At 49.0% G+C, this 22,807-nt stretch overlaps 2 protein-coding genes across 2 annotated transcripts in view; one reads left to right on the forward strand and one right to left on the reverse strand.

Annotated features, from left to right (window-relative positions):
• The first annotated feature begins 65 nt into the window (after positions 1 to 65).
• Positions 66 to 1,208, forward strand: LOC108024587 (uncharacterized). Its single transcript, XM_017094595.3, has 3 exons — positions 66 to 306; positions 388 to 618; positions 685 to 1,208. The coding sequence occupies exons 1-3, from the start codon at positions 235 to 237 to the stop codon at positions 1,015 to 1,017; spliced, it is 636 nt and encodes a 211-aa protein (XP_016950084.1). The 5' UTR covers positions 66 to 234; the 3' UTR covers positions 1,018 to 1,208.
• A 67-nt stretch (positions 1,209 to 1,275) lies between these two features.
• Positions 1,276 to 22,807, reverse strand: part of LOC108024722 (dynein axonemal heavy chain 10) — a 34,303-nt gene continuing 12,771 nt past the window's right edge. Inside the window, exons 19-47 of the mRNA XM_017094815.3 lie at positions 21,804 to 22,225; positions 21,415 to 21,610; positions 20,128 to 20,361; positions 19,643 to 19,748; positions 19,131 to 19,251; positions 18,026 to 18,770; positions 17,442 to 17,969; positions 16,774 to 16,932; positions 16,270 to 16,380; positions 14,639 to 15,469; positions 14,432 to 14,524; positions 14,194 to 14,354; positions 13,802 to 14,126; positions 12,169 to 12,357; positions 11,455 to 12,105; positions 11,254 to 11,396; positions 10,829 to 11,193; positions 8,466 to 10,771; positions 7,635 to 7,706; positions 6,420 to 6,885; positions 6,129 to 6,271; positions 5,552 to 5,882; positions 5,358 to 5,489; positions 3,424 to 3,635; positions 2,892 to 3,032; positions 2,655 to 2,759; positions 2,253 to 2,354; positions 1,978 to 2,124; positions 1,276 to 1,618 (exon numbers count right to left, since the gene is read on the reverse strand). Of these exons, the coding sequence (XP_016950304.1) occupies positions 1,469 to 1,618; positions 1,978 to 2,124; positions 2,253 to 2,354; positions 2,655 to 2,759; positions 2,892 to 3,032; positions 3,424 to 3,635; positions 5,358 to 5,489; positions 5,552 to 5,882; positions 6,129 to 6,271; positions 6,420 to 6,885; positions 7,635 to 7,706; positions 8,466 to 10,771; positions 10,829 to 11,193; positions 11,254 to 11,396; positions 11,455 to 12,105; positions 12,169 to 12,357; positions 13,802 to 14,126; positions 14,194 to 14,354; positions 14,432 to 14,524; positions 14,639 to 15,469; positions 16,270 to 16,380; positions 16,774 to 16,932; positions 17,442 to 17,969; positions 18,026 to 18,770; positions 19,131 to 19,251; positions 19,643 to 19,748; positions 20,128 to 20,361; positions 21,415 to 21,610; positions 21,804 to 22,225 (9,687 nt within the window). The 3' untranslated portion in view covers positions 1,276 to 1,468. The remainder of the gene's footprint in view (positions 1,619 to 1,977; positions 2,125 to 2,252; positions 2,355 to 2,654; positions 2,760 to 2,891; positions 3,033 to 3,423; positions 3,636 to 5,357; positions 5,490 to 5,551; positions 5,883 to 6,128; positions 6,272 to 6,419; positions 6,886 to 7,634; positions 7,707 to 8,465; positions 10,772 to 10,828; positions 11,194 to 11,253; positions 11,397 to 11,454; positions 12,106 to 12,168; positions 12,358 to 13,801; positions 14,127 to 14,193; positions 14,355 to 14,431; positions 14,525 to 14,638; positions 15,470 to 16,269; positions 16,381 to 16,773; positions 16,933 to 17,441; positions 17,970 to 18,025; positions 18,771 to 19,130; positions 19,252 to 19,642; positions 19,749 to 20,127; positions 20,362 to 21,414; positions 21,611 to 21,803; positions 22,226 to 22,807) is intronic.

Here is a 22,807-nt window from a genome sequence, read left to right on the forward strand (position 1 = left end):
GAAAAGCCACCCCATCTGGCAACGCTTTTCGGGCAAGGGTTTATTGATTTTTCCCCAGTTTTCACGCCAGCTGTTCGCCGGAGCTTGCGCTCTAGACCCTGGGGTTGATTGGAGTTTGGGAGTCGCACAGAGGAAGACAATAAAATTTGTTTGTATTGCCATCGCGTGCAATTCGCTTTCTTTAGACAAACTTTTAAAGAGTTAAGCTAAGTCCAGTTTTCCAAGAAAAAAATTATGGAGGATAGCGGCATCGACAGCGAGGACAGGCAATCCAACATATACGAGGATGGGGCCGCGGGTCTGCTGGTAAGTATTTTTGCCCAAAGACAACAACAGCTGAGAGAAGGAAATGCAATTTTCCACTGGTAACTGGTAACGTCACTGCAGAAAACGGCCAGCGGAGCCCCCAAGCATATGTCGGATCTGGAGTTTGAGGTGGCTTTCAGGGGTGCCGGCAAGGTCTATGCCCCCACGACCATAGAAATCGATGAAGAGGAGGAAGCCACCGGAGGCGGTCGAGGCCATGAGCCACCCAACACCTGCCGCATACTGCAGCGCAAACTGGAGCTGAAGGTCGAGCGTGCCCGGCGGAACTACACTCAGTTTCAGGAGGAGCAGGTGGGCCACCTTGGGTCTACTCAATTCAATTGATTATCTATGACAGACTATACCTCTCATCCGCAGGCCACCAAGACGCAATCGTCCACTCTGATACCGATCAATCGACTTCCAATTCCCGGCGAGCCGGAACACAAGCCCCTGGTGGACTACAAGTCCGAGAGCAGTGACGAGGCCGAGGAGATCTCCTTCTTCCCGGCCCAACTGAAGCGGTCTAAGCGCCGCCAACAGAACCACGAACTGACTGACACCTTCAGCATACAGGAAATGACCATTGACTCGGACCTGGAGTCGGACGACAGTGCTGGCACCCAGAATCTCGAGCTCCTGCTGCCCTCCATGAAGACGACCATTCTGGATAAGTTCAAGGGCTGTTTCGGCTGCTGGAGGCGCAGGTAATGCCAGGCGGAGGAGCGGAGGCATATCATCAGGCGGTTCAGGCACAAATCACGTTATTGACAGGCACTAGCAATCTACGTACTTAATTATAAACTCCATTGCCACTACAGAGCTGTAAACCTAGATTTATTTGGCTTAGTAAAATCCATTCGATAAATAATAATAAATACCAAAAGAAAGGTTGGTTTTTCATATAAACTTAATGGAAAATTAAGGTAATCGAAGGGAAGTAAAAAGCGTTTGATATTTGGTGTAGGATAATGATATGGAAAATTGTTTATTAATTTATTGAAACCTTTTCCAACTTTTTTGTTACAATTTTGTTTATTTACAACTTCCATGAGAACACAATTTTACTTTGCTTCTGGAAGTACTGGAATGTGGTAAAAATTGGTTCTGTTAAGAATAAATACTACTAATAAACGTTCCGTCTTCAAATAAATGAAAAGCCTTAGGTATCTGTATTGAGGGTTAGACAGACGCCCTGTAGTATCCAGTGACTCAGATCCTCGGATGTGGCTAAATTGGCCTCAAAGACCAGGCCCACGCCCATGGCATTCCTGCGCAGCGAGGTAGTATAAACCGGGGCCAGGTAGGTATTCTGCGAAGAAAATTTAAAAAATATATATTAGTTGAACCTGAAACATTTTAAGTCCCTCATTTAAAGCACCACTTTTTCCACTGCCCAAAAGCAACCAGTATTTAAACTCGGAAACAATTAGCACAACAGTTGCCCCATTACTTGGCTGGGAGGTTTTGCGGAAGCTGGTGGTAATTTAGTGCGATGCATTTAAACAAATATCAACGTGGCCACGCCCCGTCCGGCGTCTGCCGCCCCTGGCATATGTAGATACAAGTGCACATTAGTACTTGTCACTGCCAGACGGCAGCTATCCTGGCCGTCCCGACCATCCTGGCTGCCACCACAATCCCGCCCAGATACCTAGAACCCACACCAACCTGCAGCTTGAGACGGTGCGCCTCGATGGGCTCCACGGCGAGAATGGCCAGCTCCTCGACCAGGACCTTGGGATGGGAACGCGCCAGCTGATTAGCGGCCAAGTCAAAGCGCCCGCCCTCGATGTACAGACCGTGCACGAGGCAGCCCTGCAAAAAGTTGAGCGATTAAAATGCAAACAGAATTCCTAATTACGAAATTAGTGCCAGCCCCTGAACCAGAATGGAGTTGGGTCATCGTTTTGCATTTAGGAGGAGCCAGTATCGCTCCCACTCACCGTTTCGGGACGCTCCTCCACATCGTCGGGGTCCGCAAACTTGGTTACGTAGGTGAAAAGCGTGGAGCGATCCAGGGGCCAGGCGTTGCGGCGACAGGCAATCTGAAAGGATGGGGAAAGAACACTCGGAAAATTGGAAGGTGAACGAAGCAAGAGGCATTTTAGCAATTTTTGGGGAAGAAAGCATAAGCAAATAGATTTTTAAGCTATTTAAGTAACAAATATTCAGTTGGCAAATAATATAAAATCAAGCAAAATTCCTTATGAAAATTAATGATATATCGTTCTTAAAATCAAGATTAATCTTATCCAAAATCTCATGATTATTATTTTCGATTTAGATGATTTTTTTTGAAGTGCACAGCAGGTGGCACCCGTAAAGGCGTGACAATGCAGACTCACCTGCACCAGGGCCGTGAGATAACTCTGCGGTATATGCAGTCCCGACAGCCACATGACCAGGGGCTCCCCCGACAGCGTCCAGTATTTGTATTGGACGGCCCGGAGCTGTGCGAACGATAGAAAGGCTGATTAGTGGACCCGGACACGAACTCACCTTGATTGATTTTGCGCTTAGCTGATTAATGAGCAGCGCGACTGTGAAAGGACCGGTCCGAAGGACTCCTCGACTCGACTCACCCGCAAGTGCTCCAACCAGCTGGCCAACTGTTTGCATGTCGCCGGCGCCAACTTGCTCCACGCGGCTGGCAGGAGGCCATTGAACAACGAGTTGGCAATGTTGTCCAGCACATTGTCCATGCCGATTTCGCCGGCGATGGCCTGCGGAGAGCATGCAATTAAATTAAAAGGCACAATGGAGAGGCACATGTGTGGGCGTGACTGCAGATCCCTGGGCCAAGACAAAGCCCGCCCCGAGTTCATTTGCATTTGTAAATTTATTTTGGCAACAAAATGCAGGAGCCTTAGCTCGGGGTGGTGCACGGGTATAATGGGAATGGGGATCTCGATCTCCCAATTGGAATTTTCGCAATCTCCCCCAATCGCCCACATTCAAATTTGGACATTGTTTGCTTGGTCGCCAGCCAAGTTGGCAAATGCATAAACAAATGCGAAATGCAAAACAAGGCTGAAGGATTTATGTGCGGCCTCTATTGACAGGCCATATACGAGAAAATCCTGCTCTGGCTTATATCTATTTAGAGTTAGTTACCTTGCGGAGCAGCTCCAGCGTCTTCTTGATCCGCACGACCAGCAGATTAAAGCGGTCCAGCTCCTGGAGGAGCACCACCCCGGTGGGTGACAGGCTCATCTGGATCTGTTTGCGGATGCGCCATGTCTCGAAGGCGGGCGGTAATTTCTTCAGTATACCGGCTGCCACCGAGTCGATGAAGTCGTCGCGGCTGATGCCTCCAGTTCCCTCGCCTGGATGCGGCCCCAAAAAAAGGAAAATAATATTGGGGAACGTCAGTGGGGGATTGTGGTGCTGGCAGGTGTCAGGACAAAGGCAAGGAAAACGCCGCAGTAATATATGCAGAGCCTGTGGTTTTTCCACTTGCCTTTTTTACACCATGTCTTTCCCGCCCCGCATTTCTGTTGATTTTATTAATTTTCCCCTTTATCTGGCAGCCAAATAGAATTTTTTCCCCCTCTTTGTTCCGTGCCTTATTTTTTGTTCAAGTGTCAATTAGCAAATACTAAAGCTCATGAATATGCAAATTACCGGAATTTTTCAGGGAGCTACTCAACGCTTTATGGAGCATATCGGTGATTTCTGATTTAAGAATATTTAACTCCAAAAACTTACTCAAACTAACTCCATTTCAGAGCCTTTCTAGGGATCGCTATATCCTAAAGAATTCGCTCTTTACAGAAGTCACATCTATAGTCAACAAAATATTTCTAATTTATAATTTTACTTTCATGATTAAATGACATTTTTAAGATTTAAATTTTAACTAGATGTGATAACATTAATTTATCCTTTTTAATTCATTGGTAGCGTTTTAAAAATTCCCTGCAGCTTAACCGTTCGCTCGACCGTATCTTGGTGCGTATCTCGATGAATTGAAATAAAATGGTTAAACTCGATTTTTAATCAGTGGAAATATTTGTTCTTATTATTATTTTTATTTACACTAAATGGCCGGTGGTGGGGTGGCTTTTCTGTTTACGCTGAATACTTTACCAGGATTGACTTCGGTCGGTGGTGTCCACTTGGTCACTTCGTGTGTGCGAATATATTTAAAAAAGTATTCCAAATTGTATATACAATTATTTACAAGGGCGCACACATATAAATATGCATGGTTGTGAGTGGGTGGTGGGTGTTTAATGGGGGCGTTGGGTGTTGGGGCGTGGGGCGTGGCATGGAAAGTGCACTGTGTGATGGCGGTTTTAACACGTTTAAGCCCGTAACGCAAAATTATCGACTTTTGTGTGACGTTTTCACCATTTTTTGGTACTTCTGATGGCGGTCGGTGCGGTGAGGTTTGAACTCGATTCGCTGCGATTTGCGGCAATCCGATGAAAGTGAGTGAATACCAATGGGACTGGGAGTGAGGAATGGGGGATATATATATATAGGATCCCCATATATATATATATGCCTGTGCACTGCCCTCCAATCTGACCCGACCCATGTGGGCTACGTGTGCGGTTCTATTTTAATTTTTAATGTGTGCATTGCTGTTGTGCGCCGGCAATAATGGCGCATGCAATAAAGTTAATTGCAAAACCGCAACTAATTAATTAAATTAAATTAAAAATTCAACATGCCAAAAATACAACATAGCATGGCAGAGCAGAGCCGAGTGTGCCGGGATGAAAATCAACAAGATAAAATGTAATAAACGGCTGACAATTGGCACACGTTGCATGCAAATTGAACCATTTACCATTTGCCATGGGTGGCCGATGCTCATATCTATATTACATTATTATCATTGCATTTTTTCCGATTCCAATTCCGATTCGAATTATCGGCGGATAGGCGGGAGGCGCCCGTAGTGCGTGTGATAACCAGCGTAATATGTGGGTTTTAGCGCTGTGCGGGATGGGATGCCCTGCTATCTCTGGAGCAGATATGCCCGCGGGTGTATGGCGGTTAAATATTGGATGGGATGCCCGGTCGGGATGGCCACTCACCCGTCTGCGGCTGCAGCTCAATCAAACTGTTCCAAATGTTGCGTGCCGCCATTGTGTAATAACCGATTTCCGCGTTCGGATGCAAACCAAATACATCCGGCTTGTTGACCAGCGGCAGTTTGTCGATGTGCGCTGTTATCAATGCATTATATATGTAAATAGCTCTGGGATGTCACTCGAAGCCCCCATCTCACCTATATAGTCCTCTTTCAGTATGGTCTCCTCATCCGGCAGGCAATAGTCCACGTTTTCGTCCTCATAAAAGTGGAATACCTTGAACTCATCGAAGAGAAAGTCGCCCATATACTCGTTCATATAGCAGTTGGTAATGCGCCGGTCAAAGTCATCGATGACCCGTCCTCCATACATCACCTCGCCAATTAGGTACTTCAAACTATTCCACGGTATTTTACCCGTTCCGCAGCGGGTTAGGTAAGTGCGCAGGATTTCGGTGCACACCTCGAAGTCCGTGTCGTTGAAATCGTACGCTATATTCCAGCCCAGTTTGTCGTACTTGCGTCGCTCCTGCGGATGGCAAAAGGTTACACAAATTAATCGAAGTGCCTCCAACCGGACGATCAATATCAATTTGCTGCAACTGCTGCTGCTGCTGTTACTACTGCTCCATCAATTGTGCAACTTCACTCTGAAAAGCTTTCAGCTGCTAGAAATTAAGAGATTAATAAATAAACAACTCCCACACACTCGGCCAGCTGGGCTCCGTCTGTAAATAGCGATATCTATGGCTTACTTTATCTGGGATCCACTTACTTGGACGACGGCATGGAAGAAGGCCAGCACATAGACCAGTGGTCGGAACGCCGGATGCGGGCAGCTCTCGAGGCGCTCCTGACGCACTTTGAAGTACGTAGAGCGCAGATTCAGCTTGAGACCATTGGGTGGCTCGGTGACCACTGCAAGGCAAAGGGATAACTTGTTAGAGTACTTGGGAAAATATAAGAGACTCCTTGTAGATACTACAAATATTTATCTCTCTCAAGACAAAGAAATGTGTACTCCAAGCTGCAGAAAATCCCAGAAATTCCATACTATTCTACTCACCTTTTAAAGATTTCTGCAGAATGCCGATGGGGAAGGTGGGCGTGGGATCTGTGGTTATCCACAGCCTGAAGTCCGGGTGCGGATTCTCAATGCGGTCCAGATACTTCTCCAGCTCTCGCACGAATCTGATCAGCAGGTGACCGTTCTGCAGCATCAGCCACATTCCCTGTTTTATGGCCCCATCCAGCAGACGCAGTGCCGCCTTCTCCTGGCCCTGGCCCAGCGAAATGTGGCAGAAGTTGGACATGCCGACAATAGAGTCCGCCAGCTTGATCAGGTCATTGGTGGGATCCGAGCCGGCGCTCAAGACAAAGCACACGGGTATCGTGCTGGAGGTCTGCTCGAATATGGCCGTGAAGCTCACCACCGGCGGCATAATATAAAACTCATCCATCGTCTCTACTATATATTGATTTATACTCCGGAAGATGCGATCCACGCGGAAGCAGCGCAGGAACATCAATTTCTGTGGGCGAAATGGGGAAGGGAAATCCTTGGGCTTTAGACATTTTAATACCCTCAGCGATGACAATGAGCCGACGACAGCTCGTCATCAGTCCTCCATAGTTGGCCGGTAGCTGCTCCTCCATTGTTGCTATTGCTGTTGCCACTGGGTGTTGCCAACGGTTTCTGCGGTTTCGAGCACAACTCAAGTGCAAATTGGGCTCGCTTCGCTTGGCGCTGGTTTCAAGTGCGACTGCGGGCGCAAATTGCCGCTCATCTAATGGTTTGGAAAATTGATAAAATATGGTAATGCACACAGGCACACAGACGGGCGGACAGCCGAAGAGACATCCATATATAGGGATACGGCCAGGCATGCTGGCTGACAAAAACAGGCTGCTAATAACTTGAGAGGAAAATGTGCGCCAAAGTTGCAGGACGTAGCAAAAGTCGAGTAAAACTAAACGCCAACCCAGCACCCAAAACCGAGGTGGTGTCCTCTTGGAGGGGGGGGATATGGATATGGGTGTGGGTTTGCGCCTGGCTTGTACTTAATAATCCACTAGAAGCGAGCATAAAGTACGAAATCCAATAACGCTCAATGGCAAACGGGCAAAAGCAACAGCAACTCGGGAGGAGCATCTCTGAGACCGAGACCGAGACCGAGACCGAGTTGGAGGAGCAGAGCAGCTCCCGGCCAGAACCACTCGAGGCTGAAAGCATGCAAAGCGAGTGGATGAATACACAGCAGCGGCAGGACGCAGCACTTGCCTGGAATGCATTGCATTTGATGTTGTAGTCGCCCGGACATGCCACCTCCTCAGGATTCTCCAAGTCGAACCACTGAGCGGTGGGCAGGGCACAGGCAGCAGGACGCAGGACGCAGGACACAGGACCGAGTGCGCCAAGGACCAAGGACCAGTACCCGGTTCATGGGCATTCGGATGACGATGGCGATGGCGATAAGTGCAGGCAAAATGAGCGTCGGCAACGGAACGGAAGTCAGTGAATGCCACATGCCAGTCAGAATCAGAATCAGAAGCAGTTTCGTTCCCATCGACCATCCGAGTCCAAGTTGTTGGGTTTCGTTGGTGGGTTGTAGGGTTGTTGGGTTGTTGGGTTGGTGGTTGTTTATTGTTGTTGGGCCATCGTCGTTTTGGTTGTTGTTGTGCATTTTATAGCACCGTCCACAGAGCAGCAGGAGCAGCAATTTGATAACGGCATCGGAGTTGACGTTGACGTTGAAGATGATGCACCCAAGCGAGCAGCGGGAAAATCGGAAAAGAAAATACAAAAATATGGAAAACATGAACATTTAACAGTGTACGGCTGAACCTGCATTGAGGTTCAAAAGCTGTGCGTTTTGGCCAGTTAAATAACGTTTAAGATATGCTTTAAAAAGCGGAAGTCCTCGAGCTTAACTGAAAGAATAGCTCTCTGACTGAAATGATATGTAAGCTTGGGGAATACATGTAATATATAACACATTCCTCTACGAAAAAATATAAAATAAATTAAAGTAAAATTTGTGAGCAATTTAAAAGATACTCAAGGAAAAATATTCAAAATTCCCGTGCTATCTTAAAGCTCAACTCAACCCACCTCCTTCCATTCCGCCAGGAAACGACCAAAGTGGTCTGGCAGGGTGCCGAAAGTCTCCGGGAAATCGAAGGCCAACTTGAGCACATCCTCCCAGCTCTTGTCGCTCAGCCACTTGCACGGATTGGCGCGCTCACTCTTGGTCAACGCGATACTGCCCTTGATGAAGAAGTCCAGCTCGGACTGGAGGAGGACGCCGTCCCGCTGGGCCAGTTTGGTGGCGATCTGGAAGGAAAAGAGCAGCTTGTGCCGCTCAAAGATGCCAGTGCAGCCGTAGCAGTAGACATTCTCCGTCAGCGTTTTAATGATGTTATTCAGTCGCTTGTTGAGACTAGCATCCGGCACAGCTTTTCGCAGGGAGTAAACGAACACGTCCAAATATGCGGCCAGGGCATACTGGTACATGCTATTAACGGTGGCCATGTCCGAGAGGGCGAAGAAGAGTACCGCTCCTCGTTTGGCCGCCGGACGGTAACCATTTCGTAGCACCTCAATGTCCGCCGCCGTATCCGCCGCCAGTTTCAGCTGCTCCATGACCACGCCCGCCTTGGTCTTGGTGTTTTCCAGGGTCTCTATCAGCTCTACATTGTCCAGCATGTTGCCCGTCGAGGTGGACAGCTCGCGGAGCAGGGAATCCTCCAATTGCTGCAGCAGCTGTTTGTTCTCGCTGGTCTGGGCAATCAGGGATTCACGCTGGGCCTCCAGATCCGGACGCTCGGTGCCCACCACCACGCTCAGCAGCTGGTCCTCCAATCCCGTCTGGGTCACCGTGTAGTTGATTACCAGCGCCTTGGCATACACAGCCGGATCGAACTTGGGATTGGAGAACTTGGTGGTTAGGTAGACTCGGAAGCCCGGATCCCAGTCCACCTCCTTGTCGCCCAGCATGACGAACTTGCGACCACCCTGAATGCGTATGTTCTTCTGAAGGATGTCGTCAATCACCGGGTCTATATAATCGTCCACATCCTCGAAGAGAACTGGCGTGCCATACATAATAGCCATTTCCAGCTGCTTGAGGAAGTCAAAGTCGCTGAAGGAGAGCACTTTTAAGTTGTTCCTAAACTCCCTCTTGCGGATCCACTGCAGCGCCTGCAGCTGAGGATCAATGCAGAGCGGAAAGCGGGAGGCGCGCATGGTGAGGATGCCGTTCTGGACGGACAGCTCGTCGGGCGGCAGGCCCTCGTTGCTCCACTGAGAGATCTCCACGTCGGTGGTGAGATAGCCATCGATCTTAAAGGGCAGTTGTATGGGAATTCCCAGGGACACGATGTCCTCGAGCCAATCATCAAAGACCATCGCCTTGCGGAATTCCCAGGTAAAGGCGCCGGTGTAGGCCAAAAACGAGGCACTGATCAGGCACACGCCTACGCTGTCGATGAGCTGCTGTCCCAGGCTGGCCATCTCCTTGCTCCAGCGGATCAACTCCGAGGACAAGCCACTGATCAGCTTGTCGGAGGCAATCAGGCGACGCTCCGCCTGCTGCATCATTTCGGTAAGGGCACGCATCTGCTTCATGGATGTGGCATAGTTCTCGTTCAGCTGGCTCAGCTTCTCCTCCAGCTTTTGGATCTCCCCGTTCAGGTGATTGAGCAGCTTGATCTGCACATCCTGCTCTTCCACAAGGAAGTCCAAACGTTCCTTCTTCGGCTTGACTTCTTTGTACACATCAAAGAAGCCCAGGACTGCTCGGACGAATCTGAGTAAACCAGCTCCAGCCACGGAGATCTTGCCCATGTCATCCAGGTTACCAGTTTTCATGTGCTGCCGGCACTGGGTAATTTGCTTTTGAGTCAGCGCTTCGCAGTCCATTTCCATCAAGCTCTTCAGGAAGTTCACATCGCTCATCATTCCCTTGGCACTCTTCCAATTGATCTCCTTGTAGCCCTTTAAAATGGCCACGCACTCACATACCACTTGCACGGCGGCTGGTGGCGTGGCAAAGGATCGGATCTCGGTAATCTGCGCCTTTTCGAGCTGGGATAGAGCCAATCTGGCCTCCTCGAGGGCCGGCATAGCCTCAGCCAGGATCTCCTCGGCCTCGTCCTTCTCGATGGCAATCTGTTTGCCCTTGATCTCCACCTCAACGGACTTCTCCGAGGCCTCAGCCTTCTTGACATTTGCCTTCTGTGTGGATGACTCGATGGTGACCAGCATGGCCTCGCACTCTTCCGAGGCGACAGCCACGTTTTTCTTCTGTTCAGTGACAATGATGCGCAGTTCGTCAATTTGCACGGAGGCTTCTTCGATTTTTTTGATTCCTTCACCAAGTCGAGAACGCTGCTGGGTGATAAATTTGGCCTTCTCCTCTGGAAAACCAATGTATTTATATATCTATCTTTAAATGGGTTACTTTTTACACATACCCAACAATCCTCTGTAGGTGTTTATATAGTCCAGATAGTGCTTGGGGGTTACGAAATTGTTGCGTCTCAACTTGGCCAGATAGTCCTTCGAGTACTGCTGTATGGTGGTGTGTACGTGGACCACATGCTCGACGATGGCATCTCGATGGGTGGCCGGAATCAGGTGGTGTTCAGTCAGGAAGAGCTTGGCCACGGCGTACAGAGCCTGCCGAGGCCACGGGAACACCCAGTCGATGTAGGTACTGCCAATGAGACCCGGGAAGTTGCGGCACCGATTGCGAAGTGCATCGCCAGCCGGAGACATGCAGAGGACCACGTGCAGGTTTTCCGCACAGGTGCGCAGGAAGTAGCCCCAAACTGCATCTCTGGGGGAGAAAAAATGTAGTGAGGGAGCCTTTTATGACGGATGTTACTCCTCTACTCACTTGGACGCCGAAACTCCATCCTCCTCGGCGAATTTGCGCACTTGGTTAACAATGCCGTCCTTGTCTTCGTCGGCGAACAGGGCGGGCACTTGACCCACCGTCAGAATGTTGTTGATTAACTCCAGGAAACCCTCCTCGGCGACCTGAGAAAAATGTTCCATTTAGTTTTCAGTAATTTAAAATATATAAAAAACCACCCACCTGTGCTCCTGTGAATAAGAAGACGACCTTCTTCCGCTTCACACCCGCTATGGTGTACAGGACCTTGAGATCCTCGCGGAAGGCAGCCTCATTGTAGCCCCTTGAAATGGTGATCTCGAAGACTTCGCATTCGGCGGCAAAGGCGGCCAGTCGGGTGATGCACTTCTTGCCACTGCCGCCGACTCCAATGAGCAGCACATGACCACGATTCATGCGCAAGGTGCGGTGGACTCTTGTCAAATGCTCCAGACAGTCCTCGAACAGGACCAAGGTCATCTTCTGCTTTCGCTCGCAATACTCCTCTAGGATCTCGGTGAAGAGGAAGTAAACAGAGTTATAGTCTAAGAGATCCTCGTACAAACGGGCTTCTGATTCGTTTGTGAAGTTGCGGAAATCCCCAAAGAGCAGTGGGTCCCGCAGGACGTAGTCCTTGAGCGATAGTATCACCTGTGGTGCCTCCTCGCCCTCCTCTTCCTCTTCGCCCTCTTCCTCACCAAAATCGTACTCCGCCTTGGAAGGTTCGTAGAGCAGGCGAGCCTGTGCCTCAGCTTCTGCTGCTGCGGCATCTATGAAACCATGCTCCTCCTCGAAGGATGGAGGAAAGCGATCGGCTACCTCAACAGCCAGGTTGCGCCGCACATTTGCTATGTCCTGGAATTTGGAAATAATATTGAGATTTTTGATTATTTCTTAATATATATTATAACTACTTACATTATCGGCTATCAGTCGATCGCAAATGATCCTCGTGTACTCGTTGCGCCACACCCTGATGAGATCCCTCAGGTTCTTGAAGCAGGTGGGTTCGATCAGCAGCAGTCCCGCAAAGATGCGCGACAGATCCTTGAGATTGAAAATGTAGTGGAACTTCGAGGGGGTCGGTGGCAGGTCCACAATCACCATCTGGGGGTCAGGAAGCAATTAGCATAAGCGAGCCTAACCAGGCGACAATGGCCCATGTATCCGGCGCAGCCACAACACACACCCACACCCTGTACAGACCCCCGGACAACCCTCACACAAATCAATTTTATCTCTACTAGCAATATGCGTTCACAAGGGTTGCTGGAGGGATGCAGGTCCTGCCACACCCACACGCCCTTTGGGGACATTGCCAAGTTGCTGAATTTACAGCCATTATCGAGTTGCAGCCGCCGCACCAGCAGCGCGCGCCTCTGAGTAACGGCAATTCTATTCAAATAATTCATTTCACTCCATTTCGTGGCGCATTAATATCCTTGCCCCCGAGTGTGTAAAGAAGACATACGAACTAGGAGCTCCGCCACGGAGGATGGTCAAAGGGGGTGTGCAGGTGTGAGTAAATCATTTTTGCCCCCCCTCTCAATATTTTTCGGATGTGCAAGGGTCCTGGTGGTAGTAGTCTTCAGCTACCCAGGCTGCTTGTGGCAATTGCGGCGACAAATGCATTTTTATCTGTACGCAATGAAATGCGATAATATTTTAGTGTCAACAATTGTTAAAAGGACCATAAACTAATGCCTCGGTGCCCCGGTGCTCCAATGTCACGCCCACAGCCTGCGAAAAGAGCCATCTCTCTGCAGTTCAATACTTGAACATAATCAAATTTTGCTCCGGCCAAGATATTCCGCCAGAGATAGGCAAAACGAGCACGGAGCAGCACCAGATATAGATACATCCACATCCCCAGCCGGAGGCAGAGGCCCAGATACAGTCAACTAGGCAGCCGTCGAGGCGGGTGACCATTGTGAGTGGCGGAGCGGAGTGGTTTTGAAGTGGAGTGGTGATGGTGGTGCACGAACGGGTGGGTCGTCTACGGCGACTACGGCACTGAGTTGCACTCGAAAAACCAATGGAGCAGCTACGAGATTGAGAACAAGGACGATGGAGAGGACCAAGCCCGACGTCGTAGTGCATTACAGACCATTGAATAATTTCCATTTCCATTGTACAGCAGGGGCGGAGGTGAAAGGGGGCGGGGCAAGTGGTGGGCGGCACGGCAAAGCAGATTATGAAAAATTGTCGTTATTTGCATATGTAAATCGAATTTCATAAAATTTGTGAGAGGCCTTAAAGCATTATACAGGAATTGATTTCTTCTACTGAATTTCCACTGAATGCAGTCAAGGTGTTCTTTGGTATAGGAATAAATTCAACGAAAGCCAGATAAATATATGCAAAAGTAAATGTATATATGAAAGCCACAAAAGTATCTGAATTATCAGGGACAAATTCATTTTCTAATGTGCTTTCGAATGATTTACAATTTATGAGCAATAGTTAATAATATAATAACAGCATGAGTTAAGTCATAAATTGGAAAGGTTCTTATAAATATTTTCAATAAACTATTTAGATATCCACCTACCTTAAAAAGCTTCAATGTCATGTGGACTATCATGTCGGCTATCATCATATACTGATCCTGGAACTTGACGAACTTCATGTGGCCCTTAAAGATGGACGAGTATATCTGGATGAGGGACTCGTCGTTGGGGAATATGATGTTGTAGGTGGAGAACATGCTGATGAACCGCGGGTCCACCTCGTTCCTGCCGCCACCCGCCGTTCCCATGGCTGCGTAGAAGGTGAGGTCCTTAAACTTCTTCCAGTTGAGATCCTTGTCGCGGTCGTACATTCCGCCGCGTTCGAAGAATAGCTTCAGCAGGGCAATTGGCTGCTGAGTGCCGTATCTGTGGGGGAGAAGCGGGACAGGATATGAGACTCTATCACTTGTGGCACATAACGACGCGAACTTACTCATCCACCTGCGGCATGTTCATGTCATCAATAAAGCAGGCAATTCTCTTGCCCATCGGTGGCCCGTACGTATCCTTGGTGCGTTTCTCCACGGCCGCCTCCAGGGTGTGCTGCACATCCAGCGACGAGGTTCTCGATGAAAAATTAATATTGAGTATGACCTGAAAGGGATGCGAAAAGGATGGGGTCGCCATGTTAGCCGGGAACGCGACGTTTGTCAGAGAGATTTTTCAATTACGTTGACACTCGGATTGAGATTGCGCAAATATTGCATGATGGTGGCCGTCTTTGATGTACCAGCCTCGCCCACAAGCAGAACGGGTCGTTTGATCTGGGGGTTGAGTTTGGTTAAAGGAGAAACGAAACCGAAATAGGGGCAAACATTAATAAAGCATATCCCGGAAGCTGGGAGTAATGACATCCCCAAACAGCTCCACACACTCACCTCGCTCATCAGACTCAAAGTTCGATTGGTCCGCGTGTTGTCCACTGTGGGCACCAGGATCTCGCTGAACTTCACCTGGGGGTCGTGCGTGTACGGCTGCACCACCCACTCCCAGGCCTTCCAAACGTTATCCTTCACGTCCCAAAAGTAGTCGTACAGCGTGGGCTTGCTCTGTGGGAACTGTCCCCCGGAAGCTGGATTCTCCGGCGTGTCCTGGACGAGCGGGAAGCCAGAAATGCGCTTCATATACTCGTCGAAAACGGGCTGATGCTTCTCCACCAGACAGGCGCCCATGGAGCCGTAGACGGCCTGCAGGAAACAGCACTCCAGGCTGTCCGTGTTGTAGGTTTGCGCCACTGGCTCATCGTAGTTCTTGCTGTCCATCACAAAGTTGGGCAGCAGGGCGTCGTAGAGATTGCAGAACTGCGTGACCATGTTGAGGTCCGTCTGCATGATGACCAGCTTCAGGGGATTGCCCTGGGTAGTGCCATCCAGACCCTCCAGAATGAAGGCAATGGACTGCGTGATGATCTTCTCGAAGAAGTCGTTGAGAAGTTCCCTCTGAGGCTCCGGCCTGGTGAGCACCCATCGCTGCCAGTAGGGACTGTAGCGCAGATTCTTCGGATCCACGTACACCATTCCCGCCCGGGACACTGTGGCCGGAGAGGCGTAGTTCAGGTTGCCCACCTCGAAGAGCAGGGCACAGTAGTTCTCCAGACGGATGCGCTCGCCGTTCGCCAGCGTCAGCAGCTTGTTGTCATCCATCACCGAGTTCATGTTCTCGATCCACAGGGCATCCACATCGCCATCGAAGCAGGCGTAGCGCCGCTCCTGTCGGTGAGTTGGTAGTTGGTAGATGGTATTGGGTTGCATTAGCCTAAGTGCGTTACTCAACGCCTGTCACCGGAGTTCTCGGCGCCACAGCGCCCCAGTCAGCTTACCACCCACGAGTGATTACTCTGCGGAGCCGAATGAATGTGGTTGCATGCAGGAATCAGCGGGGATTCACTCGGTAAAAAATGAAAGGAAAGAATATGGAAATCCTTCTTAAATTACCCTACCAAAATTAGTTTTTGTATGTGTATAAAGTATTTATAAAGTTTTGAATACGAAAATTTGTATTTTTGTATCCCAATATTTTGCAAATTATCAAATATTTTTAATTTATATTATTTAAATATTTAGGTACGGTTTTTTTGTTGCGAGGTATGATTTTAAATTTTTAAATACAAAAGGAGTCTATATCTATTCCCATAATCTAAGGATATTTAATTATGATCAAAATAGTACAATTTAATTTCCAATATTAAATTTTAAACCAAATTGTATATTGTAAGATTCATATTGACCTGGAATTTTTTATAGCACACATATGCCCTACACTGGCTTGTTATGCAATCCCGGCTTATTACAGTATGAACGCGATTTCCGCATGAATGATGCGGTGCAACCACCAAGCACCTGCATTTGAGCCCGAACGCGAAATGACATTGAGCGTGGTCGTTGTCGGATGCGGATTCGCTGATGCTGCACTTTAATTCCCGACGGCTTGGCACCCGCACCTGCCCAGGTGTTTGGCACCGGGGCCTCCCTAATCCCACCCCATAAAAAAATCCACCCCCCTCACGTACCTCTCGCTCGATGGGCTTATTCATTTCACGGAATATATTTGAAAACAATCCATCAATCCAATCCCTCGTTTCCATATCCAGGAAGCCGTATAATTCAATCACAGAGCAGGCCTGCAAAGATAAAAATAAAATATGTGATAATAAACAAACTCGCATATGGTCCAATAATACTTGATTAGAGTTCAGTGTTTGGGTGTCTTCGGAGCGAAATTTGATTGCTTCGTAATTGCAGTATCAATGTTTTTTCAATATTGCATCAAGTAATTACGGTCTGTGCAATTGAACAATTTCACAAGCACTTAACAACTCAGATTTGCCAAAGCGAAATGCGAAAAACAGAGAAACTGCAATTTGAAGACAGGACGAGGCCAAAGGACATGCACCGAAGCTCATAAAGGGCGGAGGCAACTAAGAGTGCTCGCAGGGGAAGGCAATTTGTGCGCCAGCCTGAATTTAGGTTTGGGGGATGGGACAGGATGGGGTGGGTGCCAGAGGTCCACTTACCTTGGGGTTAAGCACAAGGCACTTGGTGGGCAGGCCCATGTGGGTCTGCGCCTTGACCAGGGCATTTATGACGACAGTTTTCCCGCCACCTGTTGGGCCCACCAACATGGTCGAGTGCCGGGTCATCATGGTCTCGTACATTTGCACCACTTTGTCCTCCTGCCAGCCGGGCAGCCAGGCGGCCAGGCAAGGTTTTTTGCCAAAGGACGTGGAAGGCGTGGCCATCGTTGGGATTTAGTTGTCATAAATGATGTTGGCCGAGCACCCGGGTGACGTTGCATGTCCAACAGTTGTCCATTTCCGGCAGGAGGTGGCCGACATTTGCGCAACATTTTGTTTGATGAAAGTGGCAAGGATTTTTGCCGGCAGCGGAGTGGAGTTCGAGTACAGCGTGGATGGAGGAGAGAACAAGAAATGGAAAATTGTATTAGTGAAAATTGTCAGCAGTTGGGGGGAGGAGCAAAGTTGAAATTGGAAAAGGGACGAGGCGGCTCCAAGGCCTGGGCAAAATGCTTTGTAACATTTCCTTCATTTGCGATTATGCGACATGGCGCAATTTACAAAGTGTCAAAGTGATGGTCGCCAGGAGAGTGACACAGCTCACTCTGTTGGGTTGTTGCCACTGTCAACACGGCAGTGACGGGGCACAAACTTGTGGCAGGACGCACCTGATCGGGCAGCAGAATGTAGCCATCGTTGACCAGCACATGACGCGTGGCAGCATTAAAGTCCGGATAACCGATGCGAGGACAATCGATGCCCGGAAACAGATCCTTGATAAGTCCCAGAAACAGAGGCACATCCTCGAACACGAACTTGGGAAAGTTCATGTCACGCAGCACTCGCATAAGGACCACCGCCTCTGGCAGATCCTCCGATTGGCGCTTCATCACTCCAGCCATTCGGAGGACGGAGTTCAGGGATCTCAGTCCCCAATCGTAGTGGCACTGCTTCGACAGCTGCGCCTGCGCCAGGGAATACAGTACGGTCATCTTTTTGGCCAGCACCTTGGCGGTGAGGAACCCATCGGAGAACAGCGAGATCAGGCAAATCAACTCCAGATCGGGCTTGATGCAAGTCACTGGGCGGAACAAGGCCTTTACGGACTCTGGCAGCTCCGTACGGCCAGCGTAGCCGGGATTCATGGTCACAAAAACGCCGCATTTGGGATCCAGATGGATTTCAACGCCCTCAAACTGAAAAGAAAAGTTAGTAACAGAGGTGAAAGACTTCAGTCCTGAGGAGCACATACCACAAAGCGATCCAGTTTCCTTATCAAACCATTCCTGATGGTCTGCAACTGCGTGGATATAACACTGAGTACGGAAATGTCTATCCGGTTGAACTCATCGAAGCATCCCCAAGCGCCGCACTGGACCAGGCCAGAGAGTATGGTGCCCACCGCACGGTAGTCCATGCCCTCGCCGCAGTTGGTGACCACGCAGAGCAGGCCCATGGCCTTGGCCAGATCCTTGACCGTCTCGGTCTTGCCCGTTCCAGCTGGCCCAGCCGGAGCACCGCCCAGATTCATGAGCAGCGCCTGGGTGATGGTCAGGTAGATACGATCCGTGAGAGGGGTGATGACCAGGCGACCATTGAGACCCATGTACTCGTAGCCAAAGTCGAAGCTGCCCGAGCACTGGAGGACATGCAGGTTGTCGTAGAACTTGACCCAGTAGAAGCGCAACTGGCTCTCCCAACTGAATTCGCTGGCATCCAGGACATTGTCCCTCACGAAGTTGTCAATGATATCCCTCGCATGGACATCCACGGTGCACTGGGCCTTGAACTTCAAGCGATCGTTGCGGGAGAGATTCGAACGCACTTTCAGGACCAGCTCCTCGATCTGGTAGTTGTTCTTGCCCAGGAAATCCTTCATGGCCCTCATGTTGCCGTGATTCTGGGCCTGGTCGAAGGCCTCCTCCACCTCGGCGGTCCACCAGACTTGACTGGCAGCCAATCCCACCATGCCCTGGTAGTTCATTAGCCAGTCGGGCCTGCGGACACAACAAAGTCGAAATCGAAAGTGCCCAATGACTGTCAATTTAATACAATTGGCCATAAATATGCCTGGCCATGCGCCCCACGGCTTAAACAAAATAATAAATCGCGCGAAATGACAAAATTATACAGTTCCAGTCGGAGTGGCGAGGAGAAGGAGTCCTCTGAGGCGACTTCCCGCAATGTAAATCGCCGGCCATAAAAGGAATTGGCTGCCGAAGTGTCACTCTGCTACCAGGGATGACTTCCTGCCCCCCACACTGAAGGATGCGAAAAGGAAGCGGAAGGACAGGACAGCGCAGGACAGCAGAGGAGGCATAAAATATGTTTTATGCCCAGCTGACGGTGGCACTTACCTTGAAATTTGCAGATCTGTGCCAAAGTCGTAGATGGCCGTCTTGTTTATGAAGCGGTTGGAGCGGCGCATTTCATCCAGGACATCGTTCATCCAGTACTCCACGCGTCCTGCTGCCCGGGCTGTTTTTCATCCCCCCGGCAGGAAGAGATGAGGGGATGGAGAGAAACGAAAAGAAAAGACAATAACCGCATAAATAAACCCCAGTTGCCAATATCAATAAGTGTTATACAACAAACAATAAAGCAACAACAATGGCAATAAGAACCGAGGATGTGCCCATACCCAGGCCCATCCCCAGTCCCCATTCCCAACCCGTCGAGGATTTCAATGCCGATGCCGATGCGATGCCAACTGGCTTCAAATTAATTAAAAGAAATTGGCCAGCCGGCAGCCAGCAGACAATATTGCCATAAAAAAGTTCAATTTTAAAATTGGCAATCAGTGCGTTGATGCTGGATTGTCCAGGATCCGTTTCCCGAACCGAATGGAGCGGACCGGAGCAGTACCTACCGGAATGGCGGAACTCCATGACCTCGCCCTCGCTGGAAACCATGCCGGTAACAATCGTCTGGCTTCCCTCCTTGACCAGGCGCAGCGACTTGATATTGTCGTACATCTGAAAATTGCAAAATCAATGCGAACGGAAGGGGGCCCGGGGCCCGGAAAGAGAAAGAAAAAAATATTTATATTATTTATAAGCCAAATAAATTCATAAAAATTTACCACGGCTCAAGCGTCCCCTGCATGTGTTGAAGAAATTGGCGTAATTTCCGCACATGGACATTGGCCAGAACGAATAAACAGTGACATTAACTTTTATGGCAAGACTCTCCACACATACGAACATACATATATACTATATATACACGCCCCGTTGTACATAAAAATAATGTCACTGGCAGTTTGGCAAATCTGTTGTTGTCACCGCCAAGCAACGCCCACCAACTTGAAGCCGGGTGGTGCCCCAATACCGAAATAACCCACCCGATACCCACCTTAATGATGTGGTTCTGCACTGCAGATGGCTCACTGCTGCCCAGGATGGAGAGCAGCTCATCGGTGGATATGAAATAGAAACGCGGGAAAATGCGACGCTTCGAGTCCAAATATTCGTTTAACGACTTCTGACAATTTTCCAAGCCAATGCCCAGGCCCTGTATATCCACTAAGCGACCGGGTATTGTACAGAATGGCACCACTAACGGATTTTTGGCACAATCGACCATGATCTGCAATGGGAGAGGAGGAAGATGTAGCCAGGAAGCGGCATCGCCAGTCGGAGCAGTAAATTATTATGAAAAGCAATGAGCGCAACGACCAACCCAAATACAATCAACCATATTAGAGCAAAGTGGCAGAGGGCCAATGTATGATATATGGTGTCCCGTATACTCTATTCCGGGTGTTCCTTTGGGATGCAGGTAGGTTTGCAGCTAAAACACATGTTAGAATCTTTTCGGTAAAGATAGTGTGTTATTTTCTAAATGCAGTGATAATTTAACATGTGTAAAAAACGAAACAACTATTATTACTTAACATACCGAAGTCAATTTTAAGAACCCTTTTGAAAAGTAAATACCTAAATAACAATTCCAATTAAGTTCCAACAAATGGCTAAACAGACTGAAAAGTAATTTTAGCCTTTCGAGTGGCACTACAATTTAAGCATCTCGAGTCGGGCAAGCCAAACAAGAGGCCATCTCGTCGAGAGTGTATGGAACTTAACACGAATGTCGAGAGCAAATCAAAATAATAAATCATTTCACAAATGGCATCAAATATGGCGGCAAATGTTGCAAATGAAACGTAAAGCAAACGAAGGGGCGACCAAGGAATCCAGTGGCTGGCAAGGTTAAGTGAAGTTAAGCGCCAAACACAAACACAAATCTATCCCCGCAGGAGAAAGGAGAAAGCGGCAGCAGTAGTGGAAGGTGAAAGTGCTTGGCATTTGTAAACACTGCTCCGGCTTACGTTGCGTATGTGTAATGTGAATTTGCCTCAGATCCTGCTGCTGCTCCTGGGATATCCTGGCATATTCCGATGTGTGTGTGTGTGGAGGGCTACACAATTACGCATACACAATGGCAGTCGTTTGCATGCGTATTATGTTTACCGTTAAGTAAGGAGTCGCCATATTGTCGGCACACATTAAATCAACCCAAATAAATGGTAGCCAGATACGAAGTGTGCCCTCTGACCCGCCCTCGGAGGCCAAATACCCAAATACCCAAATAACCCAATAACCAAATAACCAGAACAAGCAAACACCACGGATTACTCACTCTGCGATACGACTTGTCAATGTCATCGAATTTCCGCGCCTCCTCCGGCAGCTGGGTGCGAATGTCGCCGCCAATGAATATGCCCTCCAGGTAGAGCCACTTCCTCTGCACCACCAGCCACTCGTCGATGATCTCCGAGATGAGGGCCAGGGTGCGCTCCCACTTGTTCACCGTCTCCAGAAAGGGGCCAATGAACCTGTTAAGAGATTAATATGGTAGTAAATTAATTACTTAATACTTCCCAAAAGTATAAAGCTAGTAAATTTGACAGTAAATGTCTATAGTATAGTAATATATAATCTTATAAATTAAAAATAAATATAGATACAATGTATATCCATTGTTACTTAAAGATATTAGTAAGTGTAAGCTTATTCTTCACTACTTACTGACTGGCCCCCATCGACTGCAGGTTCATGGCATTGTCCTCGAGTATCTGCATGATTTCATCCACAGGACCCAGCACCCAGCCACGATCGTCCATTCCCTTGTAGTGCTTGAAGGTCTTGAAGGCCATGGTCGCCCAGGTCTCGATAACGGCCTGGACACCCCGCTCGATTTGCAGCTCCTTGATGGCATTTGTGAGGATCTGCTCGGCAATCTCCTGGTACTTGTGCAGCTGCATGGCGAACATGTTCTCCAGCGTGAAGCGCGCTGGCGACATGTCGAAGTACTGGCCCGTCTTCTCCATCAACTGCAGCCAGTGTCGCTCCCGCAGGGCCTCGTGCTTGAGGCTCACCATCAGTGGCACGGTGCCCTTGAACTGCTTCATGTGAATCTCCAGTTGGACGCCAACTGGCAGGGTGCGCACCTGGAAACAGAACGTTCCTGCTGGTTAGTTAGTTTTCGGGTGGCGAATAGCGAATGGCGGCGGGCGGGATGGTTAGTTAGCTGACTGAAAATCAGCTGAAACAATAGTGTGGTTGCCGCCTGTGGTTGGCCCCATTGAATTATGACGAACGCGCGTCCTGCGGCCGGTGGCTTTTGGTCTCGGTTGTGTTTTAGCTACACAAGTCCATGCCATGCCGCACCATGCCGTTGCTGTTGGCCAAAAAGCGCATTCTGTTTGCATGCCGGGCTGCTGTCCGTTTGTTTGCACATGCAAAATGCATGGCACTCCGGACCATTCAGGACATAAATTGAAATAGCAACAACAGGGAGCAGCAGCCATACAGCAACACTGTCAACAAGTCGATGGCCAGGACGAGGGATTCGGAGGGTGGATGGGCAGACGACGACATGGACAGCCCGCTGGCATTTTAATTATTTTCAATATTGAACAAATTGATTTACATTTTAGGGCGCTGATTATGTAGAGCCCTTCAGTAGTTTGTGCCTCGGGGCCTGGCGTCCAAAATTATGCACGATAAAACTGCATTAAAATATAGTTTGT

Source organism: Drosophila biarmipes, chromosome 3R (assembly GCF_025231255.1).
Source record: "Drosophila biarmipes strain raj3 chromosome 3R, RU_DBia_V1.1, whole genome shotgun sequence".
NCBI lineage: Eukaryota > Metazoa > Arthropoda > Insecta > Diptera > Drosophilidae > Drosophila > Drosophila biarmipes.

Excerpts from the sequence above, each read along its gene's own strand:
- LOC108024587 (XM_017094595.3), top strand. The coding sequence starts at position 235 with ATGGAGGATAGCGGCATCGACAGCGAGGACAGGCAATCCAACATATAC. Across the intron at positions 307-387 it reads ATGGGGCCGCGGGTCTGCTG|AAAACGGCCAGCGGAGCCCC; the intron begins GTAAGTATTTTT and ends ACGTCACTGCAG. Across the intron at positions 619-684 it reads CTCAGTTTCAGGAGGAGCAG|GCCACCAAGACGCAATCGTC; the intron begins GTGGGCCACCTT and ends TCTCATCCGCAG.